We start from the raw sequence: 26095 nt of genomic DNA on the forward strand, positions 1-26095 counted from the left end.
GGCGGGACAGTGGGCACGCTTCCTGATGCCCCATCCCGCCCTCCTCCGCCCCTCCTGGTGTCTGTCCTTGTCTGCTGTCTGTCCGTGTGCCGTCACTCAGGGTCTCGGGCTCCTTGGCCCACGAGCTCGAGTTCCGTCCGTGCTCACGGGGACACTCGTGGGTCCTCCCACGTCCTTGTAGCAAGAGCAGGGCTGCCTCCAGCTGTGAGGCTCACCTGGGACCGGCCGGAGCCGAGGGAGAGCCATGGAGACCAGGCGGTGGGCTGGGGGTCACCCCGGGGCCGCCTCCTTAGGGTGGAGTCAGGCCATGCAGTGAGGGGTCTGGAGTTGCCCAGTCACACCACCTGCACGGGGGCGGCCAGGTGCCTCCTCTGCCACCGGCGGTGGGAACTGCTGCGGGCCCTGAACCCCGCTCCCTGCCCAGCCAGCACCTCCAGGCTGTCTCCCACGAGCACGCAGGCTGCAGGCTGATGTCCCGTGGGTAGGAGAGCGGGTCCCGCTGGCTGGCTCTCAGTGGAGAGCAGTGAGGGGACAGGGGTACAGGTGGCACACCGGGGCCGCCGTGCGCTCCCAGCCCAGAAACTGCAAAGCAGGGTCCCCAGCACAGAGGCCCACACAGCGTCGGGGGCGGGCTGTGCCTGCAAGGCCACCAGGACGCTGGGGAGCCGCTCCTCCGTGTGACCCCTAAAGAGCCTTTCCAGGCGGGACTTGGCCGGGGCGGGACTCTCGCACACGGACCTGCGGGTCAGAAGGCAGCCGGCCCTGCTTTCCCGTTCCTGCGTGGCCTGTGAACTCGGGCAGGATGCAGGGGGGGCAGCATGAGTGTGGGGTGCAGCTGCTGACAGGCACTAGAGGGAGGAGAGGCCGCACACAGACTCTCCTGAGAGGAGGGCGGTGTGGCTGCAGGGTGGCACCGCAGACAATGGGTGGCCTGGAGCTAGAGGCAGAGACTGGCAGGAACAGGGCCAGCATAGCAGGGCCTGGCTCCCCAGGTAGCTGTGAGGGGGGCCTGGCGCCCCCTGGTGTCCTACCGTCAGCCCAGTCAGTCCACCTCAAGCTGGATCCTGGGGGACAGGCCACAGAAGTGGGGGGCACAGCCAGTCCCACCTGCCAGGAGGCACGCACGGCCCCGTCTCATTGTCTGTCTGTGCTCTGTGCACAGAGAACTGGGCCTCAGGACCAGGGCTGCGTCTGAGCGGCCACCACCCTGCAACCAATGGCTTAGCCTCCAGGCCCATCTCAGGGTGCGGACCGACCAGGGGCCTGAGGCAGTGCCCCTGCGCCGCAGCACGCCCCGCATGGCTGCCCTCCATCACACGGGTCTGCGTTTTTCAGAATCCCCCGAGCTCTGTGTGTGGGGGGGGGGGGGGGGGGGGGGGGGGGGCAGGTCCCTGTGGCTCAAGGTTGGAGCTAAAGAAAGAGAAGTTGGGCTTGTCGCAAGGTGACCAGGGGCAGGGCAGCCTGGTTCCCAGGTCAGAGGGCAGGGCAGGTGGGGCGGCAGGTGAAGGGTGCGTCCACAGGTGGCCAGAGAGGTCAACACTTCCCCCTACATCGCTCCGCCTCCCCCGTCAGGCCCCAGGTGAGGGGCAGGCACTGTGCGCTCTGCCCCGGAAACGGTCCCGCACGCACGCACGCACGGGGGCCTGGTCTCGGCCTTCAGTCCGGACAGCCACCACCGCTCTGCAGTCACCGTGGGGCCAGTGCCCAGGGCCCCTCAGGCTGTGGCCCTAGGTGTGGTCGGTGCGGTTGGGGTTGGGCCGAGGCCCCCGTTTTCTCTAGATCCCCTTTCCTCTTGATCCTCGCATGTGTCCGATCCTGGCTCCGTCCGAGACTCGCTGTGGGACCCTGTGGGCTGTGCCCTCTGGCTGGGTCCTCACGGTGGAGTGGGATAGCCTGACCGAGGTAGTTGGGAGGGGAGCTGAGGGGCGCACCAGGGCCCAGAGCACAGTGTGGCTGCTGATGGACACACAAGCCCAGTCCCATCGGCCTCAGACTGCGGGGGCCCCCACCACGGTGGCCGGGCCACCTCAGGGCAGGAGGAGCGACGCTGAGCTCAGAGGCCATGTGGGCTGGGCCGTCTTTGTGGGGGGGGGGGGGGGGCAGGGGGCAGGGAGAGGTGCGGGTTTACTCAGCAAAGAGCGGGCAGCGGAGCCCCAGCCGTGACCGAGGCGGTGGAGCTCAGGCCTTTGGTACCCTGTCCAGCGAGGGCTGAGCTGGGACCACAGGCCGCTCTGGCCCATCCCGGGGAGGGGCGCTCTGAGTGGAGCCAGGAGGGTGCAGGGCATTGGTGGCCATGCAGGCAGTGCCTCCTGGGAGCAGCCGGTTGGTCTTGAGCTGAGCAGCGGGCGTCCTGAGCGGCCACCTGCTCCGTCCTGGCCCCCACTCAGCATCTCCTGGAATGGAGGGGAGGCGCCGCCCCTGCCCGCCCGGACGCAGCCCCCCATCTGGCCTGGCCAGCGGCCCACCTTCCTGACGCCGACCCACCACCTCACCCTAGTGCCCATCATTCCCACTGCCCTCGCCTCCTGGTCTCAGGCCAATGTCCACCTGCTCAGGAGTGGCCTGAGCCCTCCCCCCAGGCTGGTGCACCCACAGTCTGTGGGTCGGGGCCACCGGGTGAATTCTCTGACCCTGGGTCCCCCCACCTGCCCTCCTGCACTGACCGCCAGGGCTCCTCAGGGCTCCTGCGCCCTCGCCCTCCCTCCCGCTCCCCGCACCCACTCTGCCATCCTCCATCGCTGTGTCATCTGTGGCTTCCCCTGCCCGAGGACAAGCGGGGGTGCAAGGGTGCTCACCCCCCTCTCCCCGCAGGCAGCAGAACGCCAAGGCGCGCTCGGTGTGGGAGCAGCGGACCAGCCAGCTGCGCCTGCAGAACCTTCGCGCCAGCTGCGAGGCGCTGTACAGCGAGATGGGCCCCGAGGAGCGGCTGCGCTTCGCCACCGCGCGCCACCTGCACCCCGACATGAAGACGCACCTGGACCGGCCGCTCGTGGTGGAGCCCGGCCGCGAGGGCCCGCGGGGGCCCGCGGGGGGCAAGGTGCGGCCCGAGGGCGTGGAGGCTGCCGAGGGCGCGGAGGCTGCCGAGGGCGCGGACCCGCCGCGCAGGCATCACCGGCACCGCGACAAGGACAAGGCCCCTGGGCAGGCGGGGGAGCAGGACCGGGCGGACGCCCCGAAGGCTGAGAGCGGGGAGCCTGCTGCCCCAGAGGAGCGGGCACGGCCGCACCGCAGCCGCAGCAAGGAGACCGCGGGGACCCGGGAGGCCCGGAGCGAGCGCGGCCGCGGCCCGGGGCCCGAAGGCGGCCGGCGCCACCACCGGCGCGGCTCCCCAGAGGAGGCGGCCGAGCGGGAACCCCGGCGCCACCGCACGCACCGCCACGGGGACCAGGGCAAGGACGGCGCCGCGCACGGAGCCAGGGGCGAGCGGCGAGCCCGGCACCGTGGCCCCCGGGTCGGCCCCCGGGAGGCGGAGAGCAGCGAGGAGCCAGCGCGGAGGCACCGGACGCGGCACAAGCCACCGCCCGCACCCGAGGAGGCTGTGGAGAAGGAGGGCGAGGCGGAGGACAAGGACAAGGACAAGGAGCCGCGGGACCTCCAGCCCCAGTGAGTGAGCGCGCAGGGGGGCCCTGGCCACGCCCCCTCCGGCCATGCCGACCCTGCCTGCGGGGTGAGGGAGGGCACCTCTGCGAATGGCAGGCGTCGTTTTAAGGCTTGGGGAGGAAGAGAGGCTTAGGTGATGGCGAACCTTCTGAGCTCGGCGTGTCAGCATTTTGAAAAACCCTAACTTAACTCTGGTGCCGTGTCACATGTAGAAATTTTTTGATATTTGCAGCCATAGTAAAACAAAGACTTATATTTTTGATATTTATTTTATATATTTAAATGCCATTTAACAAAGAAAAATCAACCAAAAAAATGAGTTCGCGTGTCACCTCTGACACGCGTGTCACAGGTTCGCCATCACTGGCCTGGGGAGAAGTGGCTGGGGCTGGTTTCGGACACGTTGACTCCCCAGTTCCAGGGAGGAGAGGACTGGGGAGCGCTGTGTAGTGTAGACCCTCCTGCCTGGCCCTTTTTGACTCCCGCCTGCCTTCCTCCTTTCCAACCTGTGCCGGGCCTTGGGTTGCAGGGAGCCACACTGTGACCTGGAGGCCGGCGCCGCGATGGGTGTGGGCCTGGTGCGCGCCCTGCCCAGCACCTGCGTGCAGAAGGCGGAGGAGCAGCCGGAGGATGCGGATAACCAGCGGAACGTCACTCGGATGGGCACGCAGCCCTCAGAGCCCAGTGCCGCTGTGCACGTCCCAGTGGCGCCGCCCGGCCCACCTGGCGAGACCACGGCTGTGCTCAGTGAGTATCTCCCGAACCAGCAGGGCAGGCCCACCTTTGCAGGCCCCACTGCGTCCCTTGCTCTCTGCACGTGCAGCGGCCCGGGGACAGAGCTGCCTCTGTGGCCCCCCAGGAGAGAGGGCCGTTGCTGGCCGCACCAGTGCCTCGACGCCCTTTGCTCCTAGTGCCGCAGGCGAGCACTGCTCCTGTCGTCTGTCTGTCACTTGGGCTCTGTCCTCCTGCCTCCAAAAACATCTGCAAGTTCCCAGCCAAATCACTAGGGTGCTGGGGACACCGCAGGGGGTGCCAGGGCTGCCCTGTGGGGCTGCTGTCCCAGGAGGACAGACCACACAGGAGCAGCTAAGGACCAGGCCACAGACACCCGGCCGAGAACTTGCGGGTGCGGAGGGGAGGTGCGGGGGGCTGTCCCCCACGCCTTGCTGTCCCTGCTGAGCTGCCATCCCCTCCCCCCTCGCTCATGTCCGCGAGGCCCACATTGAGCAGCGTCACCCACTGTGTGCAGGCGCTGGGGCTCCAGGGGCAGGGAGGGACCGAGCTGACGAGGACAGGCCGTCCCACTGTGCAAGGTGCATGCTTTCGTGTGAGCACCGAGGGTAGAGAACACGCTCCCAGCACAGGGGAGGCCGCAGGAGCAGAGCGGATGTGGATGCCAATGAAGCGGACCGGGTGCTGCCACACGCCTGCCTGTGTTCGCACGTGTCCACACGCAGACACATGCCTGCACCCACCCCGCTCAGGGGCCCTCACCTGGGCCTGTGGGCCAGGGTGCCTTCCTGGGGAGAACAGGGAGGGCGCCTGGCTCTGGCTGCCTGACCTCCTCTCCCTCTTCCTGTTTCACCTGGAGGCGGGGGGCTAGTGACTCGTCTTCCCAGACCCCCAGCAGCCAGCCCTGCTCTGCTCCCTGCATCAGCTGAGGACGAGCCACGGCCCACCTGGCTTTTGTTCACGGGTGTCCAGGTGTGGCCCCACCTCCCCAGCCCTGGCAGCCCTGGTCATTTCACTGTCCCGCAGTGTGACCTTTTCCAGGATGTGACATAGGTGTAGTCACACGTGTGTAGCCTTGTCAGTCTGGCTTCTCTCAGTCCCATGCGTGTAAGGTTCCTATGTGTCTCGATAGTTCATTTCTCTCAGCCCCGAGTAATAGTCCGCTGTCTGGATGGACCACGGTTTTTTATCCATTTACCTACCTCCTGGAGAGCATCTCAGTTGCTTCCAAATTTTGACAATTATGAATAAAGCTGCTGTCATACGTGTACAGATTTGTGTGTGAACATAGGTTTTGAACTCCTTTGGGTAAATACCAAGGAGAGCGGTGGCTGGGTCATATGGCGAGAACATGTTTAATTTTGTAAGAAAAGGCCAAACTAGCTACACGCTTAGCATTCCCACCAGCAGGGAGCGAGGCGCCAGCGTGGGGTGTGGTCAGCGTCCCTCCGGCCTCTGGTGGGTGTGGCGGAGTCGGATGGTGTGAACGTGCGTCTCCGGTGCCGTCCGCTGCGGGCAGCTTCCGCTTTGCCCGTTTGCCGTCAGTGCGTCTTCTTCGGTGGGTGTCTGTTAAGGTTTCTGACCCATATTTTAATCAGGTGGTTTGCTTTCATGTTGTTGAGTTTTAAGATTCTTTGTACATTTTGGATAACAGTCTTTTATCAGATGAGCCTTTGGAGACATTTCCTCCGTCGGTGGCCCGTCTTCTCATTCCCTTGGCGTTGCCTCTTGCAGACAGAAGTTGTTCATTTAAGAGAAGCCCAGCTTGCTCATCATTTCTTTCGTGGGCCACGTGTTCAGTGCTCTGTCTAAAGGACCCCCAGGCCCAAGGTCAGCTAGGTTTTCTCCTAGGAGCTGTAGGCCTTTGCATCTCACAGGCAGGCCCACGAGCCACCTTCACTCAGTGCTTGTGGGGAGTGTGAAGTCTGTGTCTACGTTCATACTTTTGCACGTGATGTCCACTTGCTGCAGCGCCATTTGTTGAAGAGACTCTTCGTTCTGTCGTGTGGCCGTGGCTCCTTCGTGGGTCTGTCTCCGGCTCCTGTGCATCGCTCTGTGTGCGTGTCCTCTCGCCAGTGCCATACCGTCTGGATCGCTGTGGTTTTGTGAGTCTCCAAGTTGGGCAGCATCGGTCCTCTTAACTTTTTTCTTCAGTATTGAATTGTTGCCTCCTCTGAGTCTTGCGCCTCCGTATAAACTTTAGAATCAGTTTGTCAATATCCATGGAATTATTTCCTGGGATTTTGATTGTGGCTGCATTAAATCTATAGACCAAGTTGGGAAGAACTGTCATCCTGACAATAGTGAGTCTCCCTGTCTCGGAATGTCTCTGCATTCATTTAGGTCTTTGATTTCTATCCATCAGAATTTTGTATTTTTCCTCATAGAGATCTCTTACATATTTTCTTAGATTTATATCTACATATTTCATTTGGGGGGTGCTAATACAAATGGTGTTGTGTCCAACACTCTAACCAGGGGTCCTCAAACTTTTTAAACAGGTGGCCAGTTCACTGTCCCTCAGACAATTGGAGGGCCGGACTATAGTTTAAAAAAACTATGAACAAATTCCTGTGCACACTGCACATATCTTATTTTGAAGTAAAAAAAAAACAAAACTGGCCGAAACCAGTTAGGCTCAGTGGATAGAGCGCCGGCCTGCGGACTGAAGGGTCCCGGGTTCGATTCCGGTCAAGGGCATGTGTCTGGGTTGTGGGCACATCCCCAGTGGGAGGTGTGCAGCAGGCAGCTGATTGATGTTTCTCTTTCATCGATGTTTCTAACTCTCTATCTCTCTCCCTTCCTCTCTGTAAAAAAAATCAATAAAATGTATTTTAAAAAAACAGACAAAATGGGAACAAATACAATATTTGTATTTGCATGTGGCCCGCGGGCCGTAGTTTGAGGACCCCCCTGCTCTAACCACTGAGCCACGCCAGAGAGTGCTGGTTCTTTTCTGATAGAATCTGTGCTTTCCCTCTTTTTTCTTAGCTGGCCTAACTAGAGGCTTGTCGATTTTACTGATCTTCTTAAAGAACCAGCTTTTGGTTTTGTCAATGATCTCTATTGATTCCCTCTCTTAAATTTTATTAATTTCTGCTCTAATTCTTATTTCTTTCTGTTGCTCACTTTGGATTTGCTTTTCTTTTCTTTTTCTGATTTCCTAAGGTGGGAGCTTAGAGTATTGATTTTAGATCTTTCTTCTCTCCTAATGTGTGCACTCAAAGCTACGCATTTCCCTCGTAGCATTGCCTGACAAAGTTGGATAAGTTGTGTTTTCAGTTTTATTTAGTTAAAAATACTTAAAAATTTCTCTCGAGATTTCTTATCTGGTCCATGTGTTATTTAGAAATGCATATTGTGGGACTTTTCCAGTTATCTTTCTATTACTGATTTCTAGTTTTAGGAGTCAGCACGTTTGCCCACTTTTTTAATTGGCTTGTTTTTAAGTTGTTTGAGTTTTAAGATTTATTTGTATATTTTGGATACAAGTCCTTTATTAGGTATGTGGTTTGCAAATGTTATCTTCCAGTTTGTGGCTGGTCTTTTCATTCTCTTAATTTCTGGTGTTTTTATTTTCACTGATGGGAGGGATTCCGCTCTCTGCTATTACTTCTGCCAGAAGCTGAAATCTAGGCTAATGGCTTTTATATGTTCATTTTGTATCCTATTACTTTTCTGGATTCTCAAATTGTTGATCAATTTTAGCATCGGTTCTCTATAGTATCAAAACTCCTGCAGATGTAGCCCTTTCTGACCATCCTCTCCCGAGTTATGCCTCTTGTTGTCACTTCCTTTGCCTGATTGCCGTGGCCAGCACAGGGTCAGAGAGCAACGGCGCTCATGGGCACCTGCCTGGTGTTTGCCTACACCAGGTAACATGGGTTCTAGGTTTGAGAGATGTGTGTGTGTGTGTAAAATCATGTCACAGGATCCATCAGTTCCTTTTCCATTAAGTATATTGATCTGCAGATGTTAAATTTCCTGAAGGCCTTTCATCGTCCCTAGAGATCACCCACAAAACCTGGGGATTCATAGTATGAATTTTCTGATAATTGAACTGTCTTTGCGATCTTAAACCCCACATGGTTATCATATCTGTTTTTTCATGTGGTGCTGGGTTCTGTTTATTAATGTGTTATGTAGGGTTTGATACTTTAAAGTGGGATGAGTTCTGTAGCTTCCTTGCCTTACGATTGAGTGTTATATGTTTAGATATTAATGCTCAGTAGTTATCTGAGTACCACCACAAATCCGTTTCTGAAAACCAAATATTGTAATGCAAGTTCTGTCATCTATTATTTTTTAAAAAATATATTTTATTGATTTTTTTACAGAGAGGAAGGGAGAGGGATAGAGAGTTAGAAACATCGATGAGAGAGAAACATCGATCAGCTGCCTCCTGCACACCTCCTACTGGGGATGTGCCCACAACCCAGGTACATGCCCTTGACTGGAATCGAACCTGGGACCTTTCAGTCCACAGGCCGACGCTCTATCCACTGAGCCAAACCGGTGAGGGCTCTGTCATCTATTATTACTATTATTATTTTAGTTAATTCTCATCCGAGGCTATTTTTTCCATTGATTTTTAGAGAGAGTGGAAGGGAGGGAGTGAGAGTGAGAAAGAGAGAGGGAGAGAGAAACATTGATGTGAGAGAGACACATCGATTGGTTGCCTTGGCACATGCCCCGACCAAGGCTGGGGATCAAACAAGGGCACATACCTGGGCTGCAGGTTCCATCTCCGGACCGGTCCTGATTGGGGTGTGTGGTGAGGCAACCAATTGATCGATCTCTCTCTTTCTCTCTCTCCCCCCCCCCCCGCTCCTTCCTTCCCTCCCTTTCTCCCCCTCCCCTTCCACGCTCCCTAAAAATCAACGGAAAAACACCCTCCCGTGAGGACCAACAAACAAAAGTCCTCTCGTTCAGTCTTTTCTCCCGCTTGTCATTTCTGTCCTGAATGTCTGTGTCCTCCCCTCTTTTCTTGATTAGTTAGTGGTTATACTTTTTTGTAGATTTTTACTTAAAAAGACAGTATGTTAATTTATTTATTAGTTCTATGTGTTTTTTTAAGTAATTCTTTCCAACTTTACCATTTTCCTGCTGCATTTATTTATTTATTTATTGGCTTAAAAACCCGAAATTTATTTACTCACAATTCCGGAGGCTAGAGGGCTGAGACCCAGCTCTTGGCAGTATTGTGTCTTCTGTGCCTTCTTGGTTTTACTTGGTTGTTCCTTTTCTAGTTTCTGGAAACTTGGTTTATTTTATTCTTTGATTACTGAAGGCTATGAATTTCCCTCCAATCACTAATTTCATTGTGTCCTATAGACTGTGACACCTGGTGTCTGTGTTTCATTACGTTTTAAAGAAGTTGTGTAACTTGGGTTGTGTTTCCCCTGGTGCCTGGGCTCCCCGGGCCTCCGACGTGGGGCACCTGCACCCGCAGTTACTCTGACCTGCGGCCTTTCCTTCCTCCCTCCCTCCTGGCCCTGCGGCGCCTTCAGGGCAAGGTCAGGTGGCAGCTGCGGGCGGACCGCCCCTTCTCTGCCCTCTATGGAGGGAGCCCGTCCGTCCGTCCGTCCGTCCGTCTGTCACCCTCAAGTGGGAGGCTGGCAGCAGTAGTTCTGTTTCCGTTTTTAGGTTCTTCTGTCATGCGCTTCGTCAGGTTCCGCTGTGTCCCCTTTGGGGGAGAGTTTTTATATCGAATAAGTGCTGAATGTTGTCAGGTAACTTTCTGTAACAATTGACAGGATCATGAGTTTTCTCCTGGGGAAAAAGGAGGTTTACAGCTGTGTCTGCGGAACACAGTTTATTCTTGTATTATTATTGATTAGTTATTGTATTGTTTTGCATACCAACACTGCAAACCTACTTTTGCCCCACCCTGTATGCTAGTTTATATTGATTTTCAAATACTCAGCAGCCCTTGATCCCTGGGATAAATTCTACCAGTCGCTGTATGTAATTCCTGTTACATTTTCCTGAGTTCCACTTGCTGCTGTTTTGTTAGGCGTTTGCTCTGTGTTCGTGAGGGTGCTGGGCTGTAGTTTTCTTTTTTGTGCTGCATCTCGTTTCGGTGTCAGAAGACTGAACTCATAGAATGAATGGGAAAGTGTCTCTTCTGTTTTTGGAGGAGATTGTGTAACTGGTGCTAATTCTTGCTTAAATGTTTGGAAGAATTTGCCAGTGGAACGTTTCTCCTTGGGATGTAAGCTGCTTGTCGCTCGTCAGAGGCTCTGTTGTCTGTCACCGCAGGCCGTGCAGTAGCTGGCGGAAGGGGGGGCCGTCCGGGTGGGGGGTCAGGTTGGCGGTGTGCGGTGACAGTGCCCTCATCGTCTGCTTCCTCGGGACCGTGGGGCCAGCCCTGTCTCATTCCTGATTTCGGCCATTTGTCAATCTTGCTAGAAGTTTGTTAATCTCATTGATCTTTTCGCTGGTTTTCTCTTGTTTTTCTGTTTCCAATCGCATCTGCTCTTGGTCTTCCTCTTTCTGTTTGCTTTGGGTTTGTTTTGCTGTTGGCTAGTGTCCGGAGCTGGAGTCATGTCCTCCTTTGTAACGTGAACGTTGAGGGACACGCGTTCTCTCTTCAGAGCCGTGGTGTCTGTGTCCCACGGTTTCTGCCTATTTTCACGTTCATTCAGTCGCGTTTTGAGATGTTCCACGCAGGCTTTCTTTCCGACTCTGGTTACTGAGAAGCATGTTGCTTAGTCTCCAAGGGTTTGGAGATTTGTTACCTTTTTGTCACTGACTCCTGCCTTTGGTCAGTGTGCACACTCTGGTTTCAAGTCTTGGAAACCTGGTGAGGTTGGTGGGCAGCCAGGAGGTGGCATATCTGAGTCCACGCTCTGCGGGTGCTTGGGAGGACGCGCTGCTGCTGGGCAGACGGCTCTGGGGGTGCCCTCGGTCTGTGTGCGAGGCCGCAGAGCTCTGGTGAGAGGGACTTCCCATCTCAGCTGCCGAGGACGTGCTGTCTCCCCAGTGAGTGTGGGTTTATCTGGTTCTCCTTCCCGTCCTATTGGTTTTGTCTCACATACGTGGCAGCTTTGTGTGTGAGGGCAGACAGCGAGGCTGTCTTCCTGAAGGACCGACCCTCCGTCCTGTGCTGCGTGTCTCCCTGTACCCGCCATTTTCTTGGCTCTGATGTCTCCCTTATCCGACATGAACATGCCCCACTCTTGCTTTAGTTTTCTGCTGTGTCTTTTTCACATTTTCACTTTCAAACTAGCTGCATCGTTACATTTTTAGGCGAGTTTGCTTAGACAGCATATAGTTGGTTGGTGTTTTTAATTCATTCTGTCAGCTCTGTCCTTTTGGCATAGTTAGACTATTTACATTTAATGTAATTATATATATTGTGGCTTCAGACTGCTGCTGTGGTTTCTTTTTGTTTTTTCTGTTTTTTGTTTCTCTGGCTTCTTTTCCCTGCCTTCCTTGGGTTACTTGTATATATTTAAGAATTCATTTTGCTTTAACTTTAGCATTTTTTACTGTATCGCTGTATTTTTTTTTAATGTTTGCTCTGGGTATTACATTATACAATAACTTACTCCAGTATACTAAAGTTATCACTGTATCAGTCTGAGTGAAGCATGAGAATTTCACTCCTTTTTTCCTCCCCATATATAGTTTAACTAGAGGCCCGGTGCACGAAATTCGTGCACTGGGGGCAGAGGGGTCCCTCAGCCCGGCCTGTGCCCTCTCACAGTCCAGGCCCCCTCGGGGGATGTCTGCCTGCCGGGTTAGACCCGATCCCCCAGGAATCAAGCCTAAGCTGGCAGTCGTGGGGATCAGGCCTACGCCAGCAGTCAGACATCCCTTTCGCAATCTGGGATCCCTTGCTCCTTACCGTTCAGCTCCTTACTGCTCGGCTCACTGCTCCTTAGCGCTGCTGCAGAGGGGGGAGAGGCTCCCGCCACCTCGGCTGTGCTCGCCCGCCGTGAGCCTGGCTTCTGGCTGAGTGGCGCTCCCCCTGTGGGAGCACACTGACCACCAGAGGGAAGCTCCTGCATTGAGCGTCTGCCTCCTGGAGGTCAGTGCACGTCATAGCGGCCGGTCGTTCTGGTCATTCCACCGTAATGGTCGCTTAGGGTTTTATTATATAGATTGTCATAAATATTTCCTGTGTATATATTTAGAACCACACCAATATGTGTTATAACTTTTGCTTCACCCTAGAAATTTAGGAAATTTAAGAGAAGAAAGTATATTGTATTTGCTCATATTTTTATTCCTTCTATTGTTCTTGCTTCCTTCCTGATACTCCAGTATTTCTTCTTTCATAATTTATATTCTGTTTAGAGGACCTTCCTTGGTCATTCTTTTAGTGTAGGCCTGCGGGCGACAGATTCTCTTAGTTTTCCTTCATCTGATAATGTCTTGATTTTCCCTTCATTCCTGAAGGATATTTTTACTGGGTATAGAATTCTGGGTTGACAGTTCTTTTTTTTTCAGCACTTGAAAAAACGTGTGCCTCTTCCTTGTGACCTCCATGGTTTCTGATGAGAAATCTACTGTCATTCGAATTGTTTTCTTCCTATAGGTAAGATGTTTCTCTCTCGCTGCTTTCAAGATTTGTTTCTTTGTCTTTATATTTCAGAAGTTTGATTATGATGTATGTTGGCATGAGTTGCTTTAGGCTTATCCTGTTTGGGGTTTGCTCAGATTCTTGAATTTGTAGGTTTATGTCTTTTTGCCAAATTTGGAGTATTTCATCCATTATGTCTTTGAATACGTCTTCAGCTCTGCCCTCTTTCTCTTTTCTTTTCAGGACTCTGTTGACGTGAATGGTAGATCTTTTGTTATAGTCTCGAAGGTCTCTGAGACTCTGTTAACTTTTTTCAGTCTATTTTTCTCTGTTGTTCAGATTGGGTAATTTTTTTTGTTCTGTCTCTCAGTTCACTGATTCTCTCCTCTGTATGCTCCATTCTGCTGTTAAGCCCACCTATTGAATTTTAATTTCAGTTATTATATTTTTTCAGTTATAAAATTTATATTTGGTTATTTATATCTTCTAATTCTTTGCTAAAGTTTTCTGTTTCTTTCTGATATTTTTTTCAAGTGTGTTCTTAATAGTCTGTTGAAGCAGATTTATGAACTTTGCATTATTGTCAGATAATTCTAACTTCTGTATTATTTGGTGTCTGTTGAATGTCTTTTCTCATTGAAATGGATATTTTCCTGATTCTTGGTGTGACAACTGGTTTTTTTATTGAGACCTAGACATGTTGATATTATGTTATTAGCCTATGAGTCCTAGTTAAGTCTTTGTCTTAGCTGGTCTACTGTGACACGCTTAGTGGGGCGAAGCAGGGAAGTGCCTGTATGTCAGCTCCCTGGAAGCTGACACCTGGAGTTAGCTTTTACACAGGGCGCTGGGCCCGGGCTGAGACCCCCGTGGATGTCCGTCTGTCCCATCACCGTTTGTGGGAAGGCTCTCCTTTTCCCAGGGAGTCACTTGGGCACTTTTGTAAAAATCAATTGGTGGGTGTTACTTCACTTCAGGAAACATTTCTGGGCTTATGCACTTAAATGTGAGTTCTAGTACAGCATTCCAGTTATGTAAGTCTTGGATTACTTTGCCTGTTTTTTATTTGACTTTCTGGTCCTTTGGGAAACTCATTCCGTCCTGGCCAGGCAGCTTGGTTGGTGAGACCGTCGTCCTGATGTGCCCGAGCTGCAGGGTCCCCCTGCTCCGCACCCTCACCAGCACTGCGGTCTGTCAGTTGATTGATGGCAGCCATTCTGGCAGGTGTGAGGTGCTATCTCATTGTGGCTTTCATGTGCCTCTCTGATGATGAGTCATATTTCTATTGGCCTCTGTATGTCCTCCTCGGAGAAGTGTCTATTCGGGTCTTTTGCCCGTTTTTTAATTGAATTGTTTGTCTTCCTTTTGTTGAGTTGTATGAATTCTTTCTGTTTTGGAAATTAACCAGATTATAAGATTTTAATTTAACTATTTGATTTTGTATTTGTATCTCTTTGGTCTTTTCCTGAAAATTTTTGTCTCTTTACTTTTTTAGAAAAGTTCTAGGTTTTCAGTCATAGTGAGCAGGAAGTACAAGAGCTTTGCCGGAGGCCCCTGCCAGGCTCCACATGTGGGCAGCCTCCTTCACCATCAGCATCCCACAGGTGGTGCACTGGTTAGAGTCAGTGCGCCCACACCGCCATGCCACCACCCCTGGAGCCCACGGCTCGCGTGAGGCCACTCCCGGGCTGTCGGTGCTGTGGGTTTGGGCCAGTGTGGTAGACACAACGATATGTACCATTATAACTGGACAGAGTAGGCTCACTGCCCTAAAATCCCTTCTTTTGTCTTCCTACTTGGTGAATTCTGTTTTTAAAATGATATTCTTTTTAAGAAAATTATATTTCTAATTATTTGCTCCTATTGTATAGAAATACAAGCAGGTTTTTTTATCCAGCCACAGAGTTGACAATCTCTCTTGTTACTCTACGTAATTTTCCTGTAGACTATTTTGTTTTCTGTGTAGATAAAGTTACACCGCCTCTGGATATAATTTTTGACTCATGAACTTTAAAGTTTGTTTTTCAATTTCCAGTTGTAAAATTTGAACCTCAGTTAATCTTTGTCTCTGGTAACTGCCTGTTCTCTAACTAATTGCACCGACGAGAGGACATGGCCTGGGAGGTGGTGGGGGCGTTTGCCGCCTGCAAAGTGACCAGCTCTCTCTGTGCCCAGTTGACTCGGGTCCCAGCACGTTTTGTTTACATGCCCACGCCTCCGTCTGCCCGGAAGTCCCAGCCCCTGCCTCCCAGTCCAGGATGGCGAGGAAGCCTCGGCTGTCAGAGTGTCCCCTGGAGCCGTGGTCCCAGGGACCCCGTACGTACTGCCCGCTGAGTGCCATGAACGAGGGTGCTCTCCAGAATTAAATGACAGATTTACTCCAGGGTCTTAAGATTGCAAATCGGGATCCACTGCAGGCCACACCGGAGTGTTCTGAAGAAGCAGAAGAGCTGAGCGTCTTAGGGAGCCGGGCCGCCCCGCATCCTTGGCCTCTGGGTTGGTCTGAGTGGCGATCTCAGGCCTCCAGGCACGCGGACCTGCTTTCCCCGTTCTGCAGAGGGCGCGCGTGGGTTCCCGTAGGCACCAGGCACCGGAAGTTCAGAAGTTTAAGTTCTAGTCCTCGGGCTGGTTAGCGTGAAGCGCTCTGTCCCTCGGAACTCGCCCACGGGGTCTCGGTGGCTTTGTTAGCCTGGCTGTGCCGACTCCATGTTGTTCTTCACGCGGCGCATGTGCGGTCACCGGCTCGTTTTCTCCTGTTCCTCTGTCTCCTGTTGCCTTGACTAGGGGTCCAGCCAGAGGAGCTTAGAGGAGCGGCTGGAGCGTGATCTCCCGCCTGCGCCGTGGGCTGCTCTGAGACACACATCTCGCTGCTTATGGCTCAGCGCATGGGCGGCGCTGGTGAATGTCCCCGAGCTTTAAGGGCGTGTGTTCTTCCATCTCAGGAGATGGCTTTCTGTTTGTCTTCTGAACGATTTCCTAGCGGCACTGCTAGACATTCCTACACTCACCAGGGTTTTGCCCGACTGACTTGATAAGTGAACGAGGTGATTTGAAACCCCCTTCGTGGGCTGTCAGCTCTGCCTTTGTCCGCACATGTCCTGACCGATCGCAGCTGTGAACAGTTTGAAACGCAGATCAGAACAGAAAGCCTGGAACAGACGACAAAGTGTGTATTTTCTGCCATAGTCGCGGCATTTCTGATCTCTTTTGTGGGGCTTTTTCTTTTACTTCCTCTTTAAAAACTTATTAAAATGCACGCGTTTGCCTCCTGCATTGTGAGCTTCTTTACTTGTGTGTAGAGTTGTGTGTCTCCGGAACCGGGCCTGCTGTCCCGTGTGCAGCCGCTCGAGCCTCCGTGCTGGGGCTTCCGCCGGGAATATCCCCGAGCGTCTCTAGTGAGCGTGGCCGAGGGGCACGTGTCCGCCGCTGGACGTGCAGCCCTCCCGTGGCCTGCGTGCCGGGCTTGTCTCTGGTGAAGTCCTAGGAACGGCCGTTAGACCCCGTCACGGGCAGGTCACGGCCACGCCCGCCCGCTCACGCGCCCGGTGAGGGTTACCTTCTAGGACTTGCTCCATCCGGCGTGGACTTGACAGTGTCCCCTTCTCCTCCTCTCCCTCGGCTCTGAGGTTGGATAACGGCTTGTGCGTTTGCTTGGTCACCACATGGTTCCTCTGCTACCGCTCAGAGACGATGAATTCTGTCCGGTTGTTAGTGGCCGCCCTCCCATCGCGCCCTGGGTGGCGGCTGTGGGGGTGTGTGTGGCTCCCCACTCCCCGCTGCTGCCCCGCCTGCACCCCGCTCCCAGTCTCTCTTCACTTTCTAGACCTTCTCGTGCGCTCAGGCCTTCCTCCAGGGCTGCTGTCTCTTCCCCAAACCGCCCTCCCGCCAGGACTGCTCCCTGCGTCGCCGAGGAGGAGCCGCCTGTGGGAGGAGCGGGCTAAGAGCCGGGGATTCAAGATCTCTGCCGCCTCATAGCCAGAACCTAACAGACAACAACGCCAAGAACAGGCCTCACCAAACAGCAGCGCCCGGGAGACCTCCCTTCCTCCCCCTCCTCCCCCTACCCCTCCCCTCTCTCCCCCAACCCCCCTCCCCCCTCCCCACGTCCCCCGACAGTGAGCAGAGCCTCGCTCCCTCTGCAGGTCCCTCTGGTCTTGCCCCTGTCCCCACACCGTCTCCTCCTCCTCCTCCGCTCTGGGTGGGACTGGGCCCCTTGCCCCCCGCCCCTGGAGTGGCGCTTGCAGTTCTGTCGTGTTGGCGTGTTGACGGGTCCAGCGCCTGGGAGCCTTGCTGTGTGCTCTCCGCGTGGTAGCGGTTTACAGGGGAGGCAGGGCCGTTCTCAGCGTCGGGGCCCCGGGCCATTGGCACGCCGGTCAGGTGGATGGCACTTTGTTGCTTGTTGTTTTAAGATGGATTTTTACAATTTCTTCCCTTATTTATATTCAGTTATTTTATGTTCCTCACCTCGGATCTCAGAGCCCGCTGGGTGTGAATCTGGTTCTGCCGCCGCCCCCGGGGCCGTGCTGCTCTGTGGGGGGGTTCACTCCGTTCCCGTACGATTGACTGAGCGCCTTACTCAGGGGCTGGGCTGGCGGAGCCCCGAACACGGGCCCACGGCTCCCACAGGCCTGCGGGCGGCCCTGGCCCTTCTGCACGGGGTGCACGGAGCCTCGCCCGGGTCGGGGAGGTGGGGGAGGGTGGGGGAGGGTGGGGTGAGGCATCGGGTCTGGGCTCCCCAGTGCGGACCCCGCCTGCTCGCTTTCAGCTTCCTGCTCCTGACCTGTTAGTCCTGTCAGCTCCCTTTTCCTTGTTGGTAACCTGCGTCTAGCCACGGGCACCGCCGAGCTGGGGAGGTGTGACCCCCGGGAACGGGCTAGACCAGGGGTCCTCAAACTTTTTAAACAGGGGCCAGTTCACTGTCCCTCAGACTGTTGGAGGCCGGACTATAGTTTAAAAAACAACTATGAACAAATTCCTGTGCACACTGCACATATCTTATTTTGAAGTAAAAAAACAAAACGGGAACAAATACAATGTATTTTTTTGCATGTGGCCCGCGGGCCGTAGTTTGAGGACCCTGGGCTGTACGTCAGGGTCGGTACTCACTGCTGCGGGGACAGCACTGTGCTGGGCGGCGGGATCTGCGTGGCCCTGGACTCTGAGAAGCCTGATGTGTGGGAACCGGTGCCGAGTCAGGATGGTCTGGGAGGGGCCTGGGAGAACCCCAGGCGGTGCGCCCAGCAGGCTCCGGAGGGGTCTGTGGTCCAGGACCCCGAGGTCCGCAGAGGCACCGGGGCTGCGGGAGCCGGGCTCCCAGCCACACGCCTTTCCTGCGATGGAGCCCGGACAGCACCTGTCGCCGGTGAGACCTGTGCGCCACCCCCTCACCTGGCGGCCCCTTCCTTGCAGGTGGCAACGTGGACCTGGAGAGCCAGGCGGAGGGGAAGGAGGTGGAGGCCGACGGCGTGATGCGGAGCGGCCCCCGGCCCATCGTCCCCTACAGCTCCATGTTCTGTCTCAGCCCCACCAACCTGTGAGTCCCCCCCGCCCACCTGTGCCGTGCCGCTCGCCCACGGCCCGTGACCCACACGCACATGACCGCTAGGTGCTAGGTGTGCCGGCAGGTGACGTGACGGCCCGGGTCCTCCTTCTGGTCACTGGGTCGGCCTCACTGTTCCCGCAGAGGGGACTCTCCGGCGTCATCAGCTTCCGAGAGTCTCCTGTCGTCCTGCTCAGCCTGTGCCCTGTGTTCAGTGACCCTCCCCTCGGAACAGCAGCGCTCAGCCCGCTGCATACCTGCAGCCGCCCCTCCCAGGGTGCCTCTGGGCCCCAGAGCCCAGCTTCCTGCGGGAGAGACCAAGCAGGCGGCGGGCGGGACCCGGCTGAGCCCCACTTTGCCCCCAGGCTCCGCCGCCTCTGCCACTCCATCGTGACCATGCGGTACTTCGAGATGGTCATCCTCGTGGTCATCGCGCTGAGCAGCATCGCCCTGGCCGCTGAGGACCCCGTGCGCGCAGACTCGCCCCGGAACAACGTGAGCGCTGCGGGGTGCGGGGGCGGCCAGGGCCCAGCTCCGCGCCTGCCAGGAGCAGCAGGAAGAGGGCAGATGGGCCCTGGCTGACGGGTTGTCCGCCCCGAGGTCGGGGGGACCTGGAGCCCGAACGCCCAGCGGCGGGCTGGCCTCCTGAGAGCATTCCCCGGGTTGCAGGTCCTGAAGTACATGGACTACATCTTCACGGGCGTCTTCACCTTCGAGATGGTGATAAAGGTGAGTGACCCAGCCTCCCTCGGGGCTCTCACGTGCCCCCCACACACACAGGGGGACCCGGGGGAGTCGCTCACTACAGACTCACCGCAGCGTCAGTCAGCGGGGAGAGCGCCCCGCACGCCTGACCAGGGTCCCCGCTTTCCGGATGTCGGGCAGGAGGACGTGACCTGGGCCCCTCCCCCCACCCGCGGCTCTGGGTCCGCCCGCCCTTTCCCTGAAGTAACCGCCCTGAACTGCACTTCTCCCTGAAGATGATTGACCTGGGGCTGCTGCTGCACCCGGGGGCCTACTTCCGGGACCTGTGGAACATCCTGGACTTCATTGTGGTCAGTGGGGCCCTGGTGGCGTTTGCCTTCTCGTAAGTACCCACGTCTGCAGCCCCCAGATGCGCGGTGGGGTGTCGGGGGACCGCTGGCCTCCAGGCTGCCTGTAGCTCTGTCCTTCTGCTTGGCCTGGGCTGGGTGGGAGGGCCTCTAGCCGGTGTGTCCCCGACCAGCCCTGGTTCTAAAGTTGGGGGCAGCCTCGGGCTGGTCTGCCCTCGGCGGCTCCCATGGGCGGAGCTGGGGTGCTGGCGGGCGCCGTCCTGGGGTCCAGGCCCTTTTCTCTGGTTCCCCAGCGAGTGAGGCTCAGCCTGCGTGGCTGGGCCTGGGGCTGGGCAGGTGTGGGGCTGGGCGGAGCCGGTCCCGGGCGAGTGGTGGCAGGAGATGCGGAGACAGGACGACCGCAGGCGCGGAGGGCGGTCCTCCTCTCGCCCAGCCAGGCTCCTCACTGACTCTCTTCTCTTTGCCTCCTTGTTGCTGGACTCCCTGTTGTAGGAGCTTCATGGGGTAATGCCTCCCCCGTCCCCTCACACCGCCCACATCTCAGCTGCCCTCGGGCCGCGTCATACGCTCACCTCTCATCAGCTCCACCTCCCTCCGGGCTGCATGCTGCCGGAGCCACCTCCCAGGCGGTGCCCACCTGGCCTGGCGGAGGGAGCCCTGGGGGCTGGGGGGGGACGGGCCTCCGTGGGGTTCAGGAGCAGGTGTCCCAAGTGAGTGTAGGAGGCCGGGAGCGAGAGCCCGAGGCCGCTCTGCAGGGGCTGCTGTGACCAGGTGGGGGCCCCCGATGCCCCGTCTGTGCTCGAAGGAGGTTCGGCCTCCTCTTTGCCCGCCCCCCGACGCCGGGCACTCCCTCCCTCCTGGGGCCTTACCTCTATGGAGGAGGGCACAGCTCGGCCACCACTTGCTGTGTGGAGGCGTGTTCGACGGGGAAATTGGAGTGAGAGGGAGGGGCAGGGAGACCCAGCCAGGCGCCCCAGAGGGAGAGCAGGACAGGGCTGGCAGAGAGAAGGCAGCCTCTGCCTCAGAGCCCGGACCGAGAGAGCGTCTGTTTCCTAGGAAACAAGGGCAGGGTTCTCGCCTGCCCCCTCAGGTGCCCGCAGGCCCCTCCCAGGCTGGCTCAGCGGGAGCTGCGAGGCTGGTTTGGGGAGGGTCAGGGAGTAGCTGGCGGCATGCGGAGCTGGGACAGCCTGGCTTCAGGGGTGTTGATCTGCTTCTGGAACGCAGGCCCCAGCAGGGTCCCAGGGGAGGGACCGGGAGGCTCTAGCTTGGCTGGCGCCTAAGGAGACTGGGGGCCTCGCTCCCCTGGCAGGCAGGTCCCCTGAACGTGGGGAGAAGTGGCCCCTGAGCAGGATGGTTAGGGGCTCAGGCCCTGAGCCTCAGCCACTGCCCCACGCGGCCCCAGTGGGTGTGGCCTTGGCCCTGAGCATGGCCTCCCGAGGCCCCTGCCTGGCTTCAGGGTGGCAGGAGGGCGGCCCCAAAGAGTGATAGCTCCTGGGCCCCTGCCGGCCCGAGGGAGCCCCAGGTTCCCTCCGAGGGGCCTGGCCTGGTCTCACAGGTCTGGGCCTGCTCTTCACCTGCCTCCTCCCACCTCCTGGCTACTTTCTCCATCATCTGTGTCGCTGTCTTCACTCTCTCTCCTGTGGCTCTTCCACCTCCCCTCTCCCCGCCTTTCCCTCCTTCCCTTCCCCCCTTCTTTTTTTAAAAATGTATTTGGCCGAAACCGGTTTGGCTCAGTGGATAGAGCGTCGGCCTGCGGACTGAAGGGTCCCAGGTTCGATTCCGGTCAAGGGCATGTACCTGGGTTTCGGGCACATCCCCAGAAGGAGATGTGCAGGAGGCAGCTGATCGACGTTTCTCTCTTATCGATGTTTCTAACTCTCTATCCCTCTCCCTTCCTCTCTGTAAAAAAATCAATAAAATATATTTTTTTAAAAAGTATTTGTATTGATTTCAGAGAGGAAGGGAGAGGGAGAGAAACATCAATGATGAGAGAGAATCATGGATCAGCTGCCTCCTACATGCCCTACACGGGGGATGGAGCCCGCAACCCAGGCCTGTGCCCTGACCGGGAATCGAACCGGTCGATGCTGGCCAGGCCTCCCTCTTTCTTCCTCTCCTTGGTTTCTCGCTTTTTCTATCTCCTTCCCTCACTCCCTCCAGGCTCCTCCTCTCCCTTTCTGTCAGTCGTCCGCCACTTGCCATGTGGAGGCGTGTTCGACGGGGACAGAGGACAGGCAGGGAGATCCAGGCTGCGCTGGGACCTCCTCTCGGAGAGGAAGCAGCCTTGGGAGCTGGGGTGGCACTGTGCCCGCTGGCCCCTGCGCTGCCCTCTCCCCTCGCTCCCAGGGCCGCCTCACAGGGGGCCAGGGCAGCTGGTGTGGCCGGGCGGGCGGGTCATGGACGTGCTGGGAGAGCAGGTGCTCCCTGGCCCCCAGGTGCTGCTGACCCAGCCCTTGTCCACTCGAGGGGAGGCCTCCGTGGTGCCCATCAGGCGCGGCCTCCGAGCTCCCGCACCTCTGCCCTGGGGCCCAAGGCAGACGCAGGGGGAGGCCCGGGCCAGGGGGCTGCGTGGGGACGGCGCCGGGTGCCGCCTGCGTCTGCATGTGCGGTTCTCCTTCCAGAGGCTCCAAAGGGAAGGACATCAACACCATCAAGTCCCTGAGGGTCCTGCGTGTCCTGCGGCCCCTCAAGACCATCAAGCGGCTGCCGAAGCTCAAGGTGAGAGCCGGGTGGCGTGAGGAGTGTGCGGGCCTGCACACACGTGAGCACGCATGTGGGCTGTGTGTATACATGTGTGCACAAGGAGCATGCACGTGCATGCATGTGTGTGCACACTGGCCACGTCCTGTGGCAGCTTCTGTGTGAGGTGGGAGTGAGCAGAGCTGAGGGAGCCCCATGTGAGGTTTGCTCAGCCCACGCCCTGTCGGGGGAGGGCCCTCTCCACTCTGACGCCCTGAGAGCCATTCCCAGCCGTGCCGTGGGCTCCGTCCTTCCTGCGGAGCCGGCAGGGGAGGCAGGCGGCGGAGGGTGTTGGGATGGGCAGGGCCCGGAGGTGGTGTGGCTGAGGTGCTGGGTGAAGGAGGGTGTGCTGTGCGAAAGGTGGTGTGAGCAGCCTCGGGTGTGAGCCTTGGGGACACAGGCAGCAGGGGTTCTGGGGGCAGGGCGGGCTGGGAGGTGATGGAGGCAGCCGGAGGGGCTGTGTCGGGAGGTGCCCGGGGACACTGCAGGTGGGCGCGGCTGCTGGGTCCGAGCCCCGCGCCAGGCGGTGTCTCAGGAGACGCTGTGCACCGGCCACTGCACACTAGGGCAGGGCAGGACGTCAGCCCGGCTCTGAGAGGCAGGGCTGGGGCCAGGCCAGCGGGCAGGGAGCACTGAGCTTCTGGGTGTGGGAACAGGACAGTCCCTGGGCCACAGAGCATGCCCATGTGCCCGGGCCAGGCCGCCACCGCGCGGCTGCTTCTCTGCCTGCGTGTCCTGCTGACACCAGGAGGCCCGGGCCTCTCCCTTCCCCCTGACCCAGCCCTGATGCGGGCTCCGGGCTCTGGGAGGCCCTGCTCTGAGGCACCTGCCTCGTGACACCTCTCCTGGCCCCACCCGCCCACTTGACACGTCCGAGATGACCCCTCCCTCCCGAGGGGGAACCGGCGGCAGGCAGCTGGCCGAGGTCCCGCCTGCCCCCCCCCCCCCCCCCCGCCACAGGCCGTGTTCGACTGCGTGGTGAACTCGCTGAAGAACGTGCTGAACATCCTCATCGTCTACATGCTCTTCATGTTCATCTTCGCCGTCATCGCCGTGCAGCTGTTCAAGGGCAAGTTCTTCTACTGCACCGACGAGTCCAAGGAGCTGGAGCGGGACTGCAGGTGACCCGGGGGCAGGGCCGGCGCAGGGGCAGCTGCGAGGGCTCGGGAGGGGCGTGCACCTGTCCCAGGGCCACACGGGCTCCAGGGTTGGGACCAGCTCCTGGGGTGCCAGGCTCTTCCTCCCCCGACCTGCAGGGAGCTCCTGGCACGGGGATGGCTGGAGGTTCTGCAAACCCCCGAGACCAGGCCCGGCCCCAGGTCAGCGGGGCTGCCCGAGGCTGCAGCCACTGCCACCGTCCTGGGCGGGCCCACAGCCGGGCCCGCGGGGAGGCGCCGCAGAAGTGGGGTGGGGGTCGCTGCTGTGTGGGCACCGAGCAGGGCCGCACCAGCTCCCTCCTCACCACAGCACGTCCGCTTGTCTGTGACTCCCCCCTTCCTCACCCGCTGTGGCGAGGGCCATGTGGTGGGCTCCAGCGTGCGGCCCAGCCACGGCTCTGGGCACCTCGGCCCCGGACGCAGGGAGTGTGCACCCCACTTGTGGGCTGTGGGTGTGCTCGCTCCCACAAGTGCTGTATAAACTCGCACGCCCCCCAGTGACGCGGCCGGAGCCCACCCACCATGCTGGCGGCCTGCTCTCTGGGGCCTTCCTGGCGCGGGTGCTTCTCTGCGGGTTAATTGGCGTGAACCTCCTGGGGACACGCCTGAGCCAGCCTGTGCCCCTTTCCCTGTCGGGTTGTCCGTCTTTTTCTGGTTGATTTGTAGGAGTTCTTTAACCCCTGGGCGGGACTCCCCTGCCCACTCTGGCTCCTGGCGTGTCAAGGAGCGTGCAGGTGGCGTGAGCCACACTGGCCGTGCCGTCTAGCGTGCCTTCCTGGCGTTCAGTGCTCAGTGGCTAGGTCAGGGTGGCCTGGGCTCCCCTCTGGAAGCTGTGTCTGCCTCTCCCGTGGCCGCGGTCTGTCTGGGCTGACGCTGTTGCTGGGGGAGGAGCGAGGGAGGGGTTTTCCCGTCCAAGCAGCACCGTTCACTCGAGAAGACAGCACTCCCTGCCGCGAGGGAGTCTGTGCCACAGACGGCTATCGGGGTGCACTCATGCCGAGCGCTCACCCTGGCCGTGCACGAGTCCTCGGGTCAGTGTGCGCGACGGGGCCACCCTCACTCGGCCGCTTGAGAGCGTTTCCTCAGCTAAAACCCACAGGGCCCTGGCCGCGTGGGTGCCACCTGCCTCCCCCCAGCCCCAGCCTCCCTGACCTGTGTTCTGTGTCTGTAGGTGTCTGCTCTGGACACTGTGTGGACACGAAGGCTCACAGTGTGCGGCCTCCTGTGTTCCCGAGGCCGTCCCTGCTGGCTGGGCACGTTGACCTCTTTACTCGCCTGGGGTGGCCGCCGGGCTGTCCACCTCCGGTCACTGTGATCTGCTGGGACCTGTGCGAGGGGATTGTGGACAGATGTTCCCATGTCCCCTGAGCGGGCCACGCGGCGGCTCCGGAACAGGGCCGGGCAGTGCCAGGCGGTTTCCCACCGCGGCCGAGAGCCCACGTCCCTGCCGGGGAGGGGGCCCTGGGGTCTCCAGGTCCCAGCGACGCGCTGTTTCCAAAGGAAGCAGCTCAGTCCTCGCCGGCCGGCGGCTGCGGGCGGTGTCTCCTCAGACCCTGCGCCCATGTGCACCTGAGGTGCTTGTGGTGGTCGTGACGGTGGCCGTGACGCTGCGGCGCAGCTGGAGTGCTGTCCGTGCACCGTCGGGACGCACACAGGAGGCGACTGCTCCCTGCTCCCCCCCCCCCTAAAACCCACAGGGAAAGTAAAGTTAACCAAGTACAGAAACGATCGTAGTGGTTCTTTACATGTTCTAGACATAGCTCCCTCCTCAGAGCGACAGTTTTCAAAGGTTTGTCCCATCCTGTGAGCTGATCATCTTTTGAGGCACAAAAGCTTGAAGTTTTGGTGAAGTCCTGTGTCTGGGTTTTTGTTGTTGCTGCTCACGGTGTTGGTGTCGTGTCTCCAGGTCCATTTGCCTAAGAGGCCCCGTGTTTGTCCCGGGAGCGTGTCAGATGGGTCCGGTCAGGCCTTCGTCCACTTTGAGTTGGTCTGAGTGTGGCGTGTGCCTGGCCCCACGTCACGCCTCTGAGTGTGGCGTGTGCCCGGCCCCGCGTCACGCCTCTGAGTGTGGCGTGTGCCCGGCCCGGCGTCATGCCTCTGAGTGTGGCGTGTGCCCGGCCCCGCGTCACGCCTCTGAGTGTGGACATGCGTCGCAGAGCCGGCTCTTGCTCCACGCAGCGACAGCATTCAGGAGCCGCTCTCACCTCTGTGTCGTCCCCAGGGGCCAGTACCTGGACTACGAGCGGGAGGAGGTGGAGGCCCAGCCGCGGCAGTGGAAGAAGTATGACTTCCACTACGACAACGTGCTCTGGGCCCTGCTCACGCTGTTCACCGTGTCCACGGGGGAAGGCTGGCCCATGTGAGTGCCATGTGGCAACCAGGCAGGCAGAGCGAGGGCAGGGCCTCTGGTTCCTCCGTGTGGGTCTCTGTCGCTCAGCAGGTGCCCACAGGCTCCTTCCTGCTCCTGCCAGCGAGGGCGGCCGCTCTCCCAGAGGAGCTGATAGGGCGAGTGATGTCCCGGAGCCCTTCAGTGGCTGGTGCCACAGGCGGGGGCTCTCCGTGTCTCCCTGTGCTGCCCTCGGGCTCCGGAGGGGCCTTCGTGTCCTGAGCACATGAGTAGCAGGAGCTTCCTCTGGGACCAGCAGGAACCCTCAGAACATACGCCCTGCTGAGCCCTGAGCTCCTGAAGCAGGGGGAGCTGGCAGTGGGTGGGCTGGGTGTGAGCAGGTGTGAGCAGGTGTGGGCT

The 26095-nt window shown here is 58.1% G+C and overlaps 1 protein-coding gene across 1 annotated transcript in view; it reads left to right on the plus strand.

Annotated features, from left to right (window-relative positions):
• CACNA1B (calcium voltage-gated channel subunit alpha1 B) overlaps nt 1-26095 on the plus strand; it is a 111750-nt gene that overhangs the window by 54031 nt on the left and 31624 nt on the right. Inside the window, 9 exon segments of the mRNA XM_070430286.1 lie at nt 2812-3603; nt 4130-4347; nt 18272-18395; nt 18767-18896; nt 19071-19130; nt 19382-19488; nt 22075-22171; nt 23153-23313; nt 25571-25708. Of these exon segments, the coding sequence (XP_070286387.1) occupies nt 2812-3603; nt 4130-4347; nt 18272-18395; nt 18767-18896; nt 19071-19130; nt 19382-19488; nt 22075-22171; nt 23153-23313; nt 25571-25708 (1827 nt within the window).

Source organism: Myotis yumanensis, unplaced genomic scaffold (assembly GCF_028538775.1).
Source record: "Myotis yumanensis isolate MYYU_CA2020_CCGP unplaced genomic scaffold, mMyoYum1.0.hap1 SCAF_12, whole genome shotgun sequence".
Classification (NCBI taxonomy): Eukaryota; Metazoa; Chordata; class Mammalia; order Chiroptera; family Vespertilionidae; genus Myotis; species Myotis yumanensis.